Source organism: Austrofundulus limnaeus, unplaced genomic scaffold (assembly GCF_001266775.1).
Source record: "Austrofundulus limnaeus strain Quisiro unplaced genomic scaffold, Austrofundulus_limnaeus-1.0 Scaffold0, whole genome shotgun sequence".
Lineage (NCBI taxonomy): Eukaryota > Metazoa > Chordata > Actinopteri > Cyprinodontiformes > Rivulidae > Austrofundulus > Austrofundulus limnaeus.
This window is the reverse complement of record NW_013952402.1, coordinates 4,233,614-4,241,051: the sequence shown is the minus strand read 5'-3', so window position 1 is coordinate 4,241,051 and position 7,438 is coordinate 4,233,614. Positions and strand designations below refer to the sequence as shown.

The 7,438-nt window shown below is 40.8% G+C and overlaps 1 protein-coding gene across 1 annotated transcript in view; it reads left to right on the top strand.

Moving 5' to 3' along the window:
• Positions 1 to 596: 596 nt before the first annotated feature.
• Positions 597 to 7,438, top strand: part of hps1 (HPS1 biogenesis of lysosomal organelles complex 3 subunit 1) — a gene marked incomplete in the record, with an annotated part of 8,271 nt that continues 1,429 nt past the window's right edge. The window contains 14 exon segments of the mRNA XM_014022479.1: positions 597 to 784; positions 1,195 to 1,364; positions 1,451 to 1,573; positions 3,233 to 3,375; positions 3,468 to 3,576; positions 5,225 to 5,385; positions 5,486 to 5,588; positions 5,724 to 5,808; positions 6,188 to 6,243; positions 6,321 to 6,488; positions 6,597 to 6,776; positions 6,900 to 6,976; positions 7,063 to 7,194; positions 7,301 to 7,330. Coding sequence (XP_013877933.1) covers positions 1,248 to 1,364; positions 1,451 to 1,573; positions 3,233 to 3,375; positions 3,468 to 3,576; positions 5,225 to 5,385; positions 5,486 to 5,588; positions 5,724 to 5,808; positions 6,188 to 6,243; positions 6,321 to 6,488; positions 6,597 to 6,776; positions 6,900 to 6,976; positions 7,063 to 7,194; positions 7,301 to 7,330 — 1,484 coding nt within the window.

Here is a 7,438-nt window from a genome sequence, read left to right as displayed (position 1 = left end):
ACTCATCATTGGACTGGTCTGACCTCAAACATGGGCTGGATGAAGCCTCCCTGTTATAAATACTGATTAAAATTTAGTGTTACAATTACTGTACATAAATATGCCATACATGCATTCAAGTGTGGCCAAAAATGGAAAAGCAGAGATGATGTTAAGTTAATAAAAGTTACATTTTAATGTTTTTATTAAAATTACGACTGTTTGGATTGTGACACGATTTTTTTTTCTGTTTGCTTTTTCTTTCTTTTTGATGAATGCTTTTGACATTTTAAACAATAAGAAATAAAATAAATGGCCATAAATAGGCCTTTTAATTTTTTTTTGGTTAATTTAAAGATCAGATCAAAATCCCTATTGTAAACCCAAGAATTGACCGGTTTTGTGTGTGTTTTTGTAAAGAACATTATAAAACAAAAAGGCTAGAATCTGTCTGATCCCATTGAAGCAGCATTCCACAAATTCCAAACCCTAAAAGCCCACCATCATCCCATCATGTGGCCCGCTTCATGCAGAAGCACATGACCTGTTCCTGCCTGCCTCTTGGAAGAATAAGATTCACTATTTTCCGCGAGGAGTTAATTAAATTCGTACACTTTTTTTTTTTTTTTTTTTGTCCGCCTGGTGAGCAGCTTCCGGCTCCCCGGGTCACGTGACTCAGTGTTTGTTGTGTGCGGAAGGAAGCAGCGAGCCCAACAAAGTAGCTGTGGATTAACTCTTTCTCTTTTTGGGWCGAAACAAACCTTTGAACCGACATGTTGGGTTTATTCACCGCCAAAACCTCTGAGTGAGTCCACGTTGCGTCAACTTGACGTTTTTATTTTTATTTATTTTTCCTCTTAGCGACACTTTTATGAAAGGAAGTTTAGTAGAAGTTTGCTGATTCGCCCTTTTTTAGGGTTAAAACTATCAAACTGAACAAATTAGATGTTGTTTTTATAATGCATATATGTTAAAGCCAGGATCACGCAGGCGCAGAAAGTGCCTGTCTGTGGAAAAGTGTGRACTTTGATCTCTGTTAATGTCAATATTCTGCTAAACATCAACATTTGTGGGCTCTTTAAAAAAAAAAGGAAACAATGAAATGCATTTTAGATAAGCCAACACACATCTGGTGCACTGAAAGTGAGCCTACACTGAAAACCAYTTCATTTTATGTCACCACAGTGTCATTTTTTCAGTGATTTTTCTTTCCAGRGTGAATCACTGAAAGCGGGGTAAAGCAGGACCGGAGCCCATCTGAGGTCCAGATGAAGTGTCTGCTGGTAGCCAGCGAGAGCGCCGAGGTCCTTTTCCACTGGACTGACCTGGAATATCAGCAGAACATCCAGGAGCGGTATGGAGCTGCGCAGGAAGAAGGGGAGGAGGTAAGACGGTGGACAGTCAAATCAGAAATAAGTGTTTTCTCTCCGTTTGATTTGTAACTTTTTTTGTTTTTCTCGCCTTGTTTTAGCTTCCTGCATTTGAGGACATCCTGAGCACGCTGTTTGCTCCCATCATCATCTCCTACAGCACCATGGAGGACAGCTACACCTCCTTCACGACAGAAGACAACCACATCTACGTGCTCCACCAGGTATTGTCCGCCTTTCAGAATAAAAGCAGTCTGTATCACTTCCTGCAGATCATGTTTTGTTTGTAACTTTAATCTCCTTCGACCGAGTTCTAGAGTACAGTATTTGACAGTAAAGCGCACTTGTATGGCAGTGACTTAACGACTTGAATGCAGGCCTTTCATTTCACAGGCTGTCATGTGAGTCTGGTTAGGGAACCGAGCACAAGCACATGATGGGGTTACGTAGTTATTTAGATCACACACAGCAGAATGGGGTTCACGTTAGCCCTCTTCTCAGCATTTCCTATTATATTCATGTGCATAAGATAAAACTTTATTATTGCTCGTGTTAGCAAAATATCTCATTAACCACTGGGTGGATTTTAATGAAACTGTATTTGCATGTACATTTTTAAAGCAGAGGTGTCAAACTCCTTTTCACTCAAAAGGCATTTTGTGTTTAACTTCGACTAAACATAAAACATCACGTTCCTCATCTCATTTGCTACAGCCGAGCACCGCTAGCAAACAATAACGGAGCTCTACGTGGTATTTCCTGCATAGGAACAAGGTTCTAACTGGTCCTCTTAAACACTGACAGACTGAATGTGAAATAAATAATACAGAAATACTATAAAAAGTAAAAGAAAGCAAGTTTTCTGACAGGGATTCACTGGAAGTTGGAGTTACAGTTTAAATTTACAATTTGTATGTGGGAAATTCCCACTTCCAAATACAACCAGGCAAAAGCAAAAGTATCATCWTGTCGGCTACCTTTGAATCTTGTGCACCTCCACCTAGTGGTGGGATGCCGTCATTTTGTGGGTAAAAAGATCGAAATGCATCGTGGGAGATGTAGTTTATGGTCAGTGCTGGCTTTGAAGCAGCTTGTTTTGAGACATTAACACGGGGCTTTTTAACTAAATTGCTCAGGGAGCCAAAGTTACGCAAAGCCAACGGCTCAAGGGCCAGACAAGTATTTAAATCTGTCACCTTTTCCACTCCTCACGTGTTAACCTCTGCAACATGGCTGTAAGCAAAGAGAAACTTATAAATAACTCATGAAAGAAACAAGCCTACCATTGTTTTTCCTGTGAAATTGTCGATAAGTTTGATGTGTCACATGACCCTCTTCCCATTGGGAAAAAAAACTCTAAAGTTGGATCCAAAATGGCCGACTTCAAAATGGCCACCATGGTCACCACCCATCATGAAAAGTTTCCCCTGTCCCAAATACTAACGTGCCACAAACAGGAAGTTAATATCACCAACCATTCCCATTTTATTGAGGTGTATCCTTATGGCCCACCCTGTATTTTGTTTGTTTATTTATTTATTTATTTTTGAGGCGAGGGGTGTCACCGGGCCAAATTGGACATGATTTTTAGAGGCCTCAGCCTGTACATAAATGGCTGAAAATCAGTTAATTTAGCAGATTTTGGGCTAAAACTTAGTGTGATGGTAGCTGAGAGTCGTCCCCAACATATTATTTGAGAGCTACGACATCTCATGTAATCTTGCACGAGTTTATCAAGATTTGACCAAAATGACTTAAACTCTGTTCTTTCTCATCAAAGGAGGATCTTTGTTTAAACTGTCCTGAAGGATGGTGGGGGTGTTTCTGTGAGGAGTTCTAGGCCTTTTATTGTGTAGTTATGTTTGCGTTTTGTTTGCCTTCAGTTTGACGAGTGTCTCTACATCGCCGTGAATGGAGACGGGGAGGAGAAGGAGGATGATCTGAGGAGAAAAATGTACGTGATGAAGAAGATGATTGAGGTCATGTTTGGCATGGTCACCTTGAGCGGGAACCTCCTGAGAAAAGAGTAAGAGCCTCTGCGTCTTTTCACAGAACGTCAGACTAAAGTTTAACCGGACTGCTRGTTGAGTCGTGACCCGTGGTTGTTTGTGTCTCCAGGCTTCGTCCTCAGGACACGGAGCAAAGGACACGTCTGTGGAAGTATCTGCAGAGTCTGATAGAGACCTACACCCACCTCCGAGACAACGACCAGAGTTTCTTAGTTGAGGTTTGTTACAGTCAACACAAATCTTTGAAGGAGACTTTTGTGTATTTTTGTTTTTGAGTATTAAAGATACTTTTCAAATAAAACAAAGCTTTAAAGGCATCCACGATTAGTTGTAACATTAGATTTTATTTGATAAACAAATATTTTAACTGTAAAATAAAGACTGTAAAAATACTGTAGGCTATTTAGTTTTTATAATTTTTAAAGTAAAAGTTTAAAACTATATTACATGGACAGGGCCATTTTATTTACACGCAAAGCATTCTGGGTAAATGATGATGTGGATAGGTCATCTGTTCGAGGCTGCTAGCGAGCTATATCCACCCTGAAGGTTAATCTTGGACAATGTCTGATGATTGGCTCTAAATGAAACCARAGAGCGTTGACAGAGAGGAGAAGGTAGAAATGACTCAGCCTGTAACTGAAAATATGGATGGAGGACAACAGAGCTGCTTCATGGAAGAAGAACTTCAGCTTAGCCTGTTAACTTTAGCGTTAGCCCCAACTCTATCACCATATATATGAATTAGCTCAGCGCTACACATTCTCCTCTCGTCACTGAGGTCCACCTCCACGACAGAGAAGGGAACACAAGAATGACTCAGGCTGTAACTGAAAATATGGATGGAGGACCTCAGTTTAGCTAGTTTGTCACGCTAGCGCTGAGCTAATGCATAAAGGTTATATAGGGTTAGCGCTAACACTAAAGCTAAAAAGCTAAGCTGAGGTTCTTCCATGAAGCAGCTCTGTTGTCCTTCATTCATATTTCCGATTACAGGCTGAGTCATTTCTACCTTCTCCTCTCTRYCAACGCTCTCTGGTTTCATTTAAAAGAGTCAATCATCAGATATTGTCCAAGATTAACCTTCAGGGTGGATATAGCTCACTAGCAGCCTCGCACAGATGACCTATCCACGTCATCATTTACCCAGAATGCTTTGCGTGTAAATAAAATTGCTCAGTCCTTGTGAAAATATATTTTTAAAAATTTACAAAACTGACCAGCCTACAGTATTTTTACAGTCTTTTATTTTACAGTTAAAATAAATGTTTATCAAATAAAGTCTAATGTTGCAACTAATTGTGGATCCCTTTTAAGTGTTGCTGTAGGTTGGGGGCAACCTAAATGATGGGAGGGGCCACAGTTTTTTGTTGATACTACCAGAGGGCCACAAAGTGCTGCACACTCCACACGGTKCAGTAACTTAACATATTTACTTCTCAAATGCACGTATAACAGTTGTACTCTTGTTTAATAAAAAATAAATAAATAAACACGTACTGCAGCGAGCTGACGCCTTGATGCAGACTCCTACCTGGAAGTGGTTCTAGTAAAAAGTGGCTGTTTTTTATGTACTTACAACTTCAGTAACCATCTCATATTTAGCTTTGTGCAACGTGTTGTAGTGGTGACTTACGTTAAAATCCTTCATGGCGGGCAGCGTCTCTAAGCAGACTAAACACAAAGGTTTTGCGATGAAATTGTGCGAACAGATACCTCCCACCAGATGCCTATCCCTGATGTAGGTCATCATTTTGAGGACGTTTGCACCAATTAAATAAAAAAATATAAACACTCATTTAAAAGATTTTTAAAAAATATTAAYGCAGAAGCTCTTGTTCTGACTCCATCTCATCCTTCTCTCAGGCAGTGGAGAGGTTGATCCATCCCACTCTGTGTGAGATGTGCATAGAGTTCCTGGAGCGTAGCCTGGTCCAGAAGCTCAACAGCAGTGTGGAGAGAGCAGGAGAGGAGGTTCTGCACGCCTTCATCCTGGTTCACACCAAGCTGCTGGCTTTCTACTCCAGGTACAGCTTTTTTATTATATTACTGCCTCTTACCTGACTCGTTATTGTTCTCGCCTGTGTAAGAGTTTTCTGACGTATTTATTCTGTTTTCTGACTGCAGCCGCAACGCCAGCATTCTCACCACCCCAGACCTCCTGGCGCTCATCATCATGGCCCAGAATTTGTATCCCTGCAATGGGGACCTGGATGATCCAAGTCCTGAGGTAGCAAATCACTCACAGCCGCTCAGACAAACAAAACACAAAGTGTCGGGCGCTTTGATTCTGTCGTCCCCCTGTTTTTTTTTTTGTTTTTGTTTTTTTGTTTTTTTACTCCGTGTGTTCTTTATGCTTGTAAAGGACATTGAGAGCACGTCTGGTTCTGGTCCGGAAAGTTTTTACACCCCAGAGCCCTCGCCATCCAGCAGAGACTCGAGCAGTTCAGGTTGGTTGTTGAGTAGAATATTATTTTTTCTTTTCTTTATTCATATCATTAAAACAAAACAAATAATTTTATATTTAAATTAGGAAAAAAATATATATGTATTTCAAAATCACAAAAAAATGAAACGAAAGGCAGCAGAGAGAAGAAAAAAATCTTCTATCTGCCCCTTTTTTCCCAAGAATAAGTTCATATAACAAAAACTATGTTATTAACAAAACAAAAGACAAGAACATCTAATCCCTCTAGAACAACAAACATTATTATTTCATAAAAATAATAAATTTTTTGAAGAAGAAGCTGTGACAAGTTAGCAGTCATAAGAAGCTCACATAAAATATGTGGCATTTTGCTGAATTTTCATGTGGTGTTTTGTCATCAGAGAAGTGTGGCAGAGGAGGAACTCCCGTGTTTGAGTTTGTTGACCCAGACATCCAGGTGAGAACAGGACTCACGATGAAATCATCAAATAGTTTTTAGAAGCGATGCTTCTCACACGATGGTGTTGCCCTCAGATGGCTGAGGACAGCTTACACACTCTGGAAGTCGGGCCGCCCGACCCTTCAACCCCTCGCCGAGTTTTCCTCGACGTGTCCCTCAAAGATGGATTGTATCCCATGATGCCTCACTCCATGTACTGTCTCCCGCTGTGGCCCGGCATCACGCTGGTGCTGCTCACTAAGGTGCCTGGATATATGCAGCTTTTTCTTTAACAGAGGAYGGATAAAAAGTGTAAAAATGAATTTATGCAGCTGACTACACGCGTTTTGCTCTTTTAATATTCATGTCAGATCCCCACCAGTGCCGTGGCCGTGTCGGTGTATAAATACCTGGAGGACTTCGACAAGCTGGAGAAGCGTTTACGCGACAGCCAAGGGAGTTCTGCTGCAGCCAGGAGCCCTCTGAACATGCAGGACGTTCGCAGCAAACTGGACAAATTCATTAAAGCTTTGGGGCCTAATGAGTTGCAGGTTTGTGATATTATTTGTCTCGGAACAACACTTGTTTTGTATGTAAAGCTTTTTTAAGGTCACATTTTTATCCCTAAATTTTGGCAAAAAACCATAACCAGGGTTAATCACTTTTATTCCCAGTTTGCACAATTACATAGTGTCTGGACAGAGTTTAAGAACCGAGCTTTCGCCAGAGGAAAATCTGGATTCACCAAAGAGTAAGTCCTCTGCTTCCCCCTGCTGGCCAAACAGCCTCATGTYATTTGAAGCTCCACTCAGGGATTTTGTGCACGTTTTGTTTCAGTCTTATCCCGTTGTGTAAGAAAATGAAGACCCAGCTGTGCGGCATATACCGACAGTGTTTTCTCACTGACCCACCTGACGTTTCTCACCGYCTCTCCCTCGGTCTGCAGGAACGAGCCCAGGCTATGGTGCGGTGCGTATCCATCCACCGAGAMRTTTCTTGTTGTTTTTAACTTATTTTAGTACAGTTACATTTGTATTGTCTTTTTATTCCACACTTTCATTCTAAATCTCTGCAGAGAGAAACTGATGGACTGGAAGGACTTCCTGTTGGTGAAAAGCAAAAGGAACATCACAATAGTGTCATATCCTTTTAATTTACCAGAACACAGGCATGATTTGTATGGAGGAGCGACTCTGACATAATTAGAAATAAA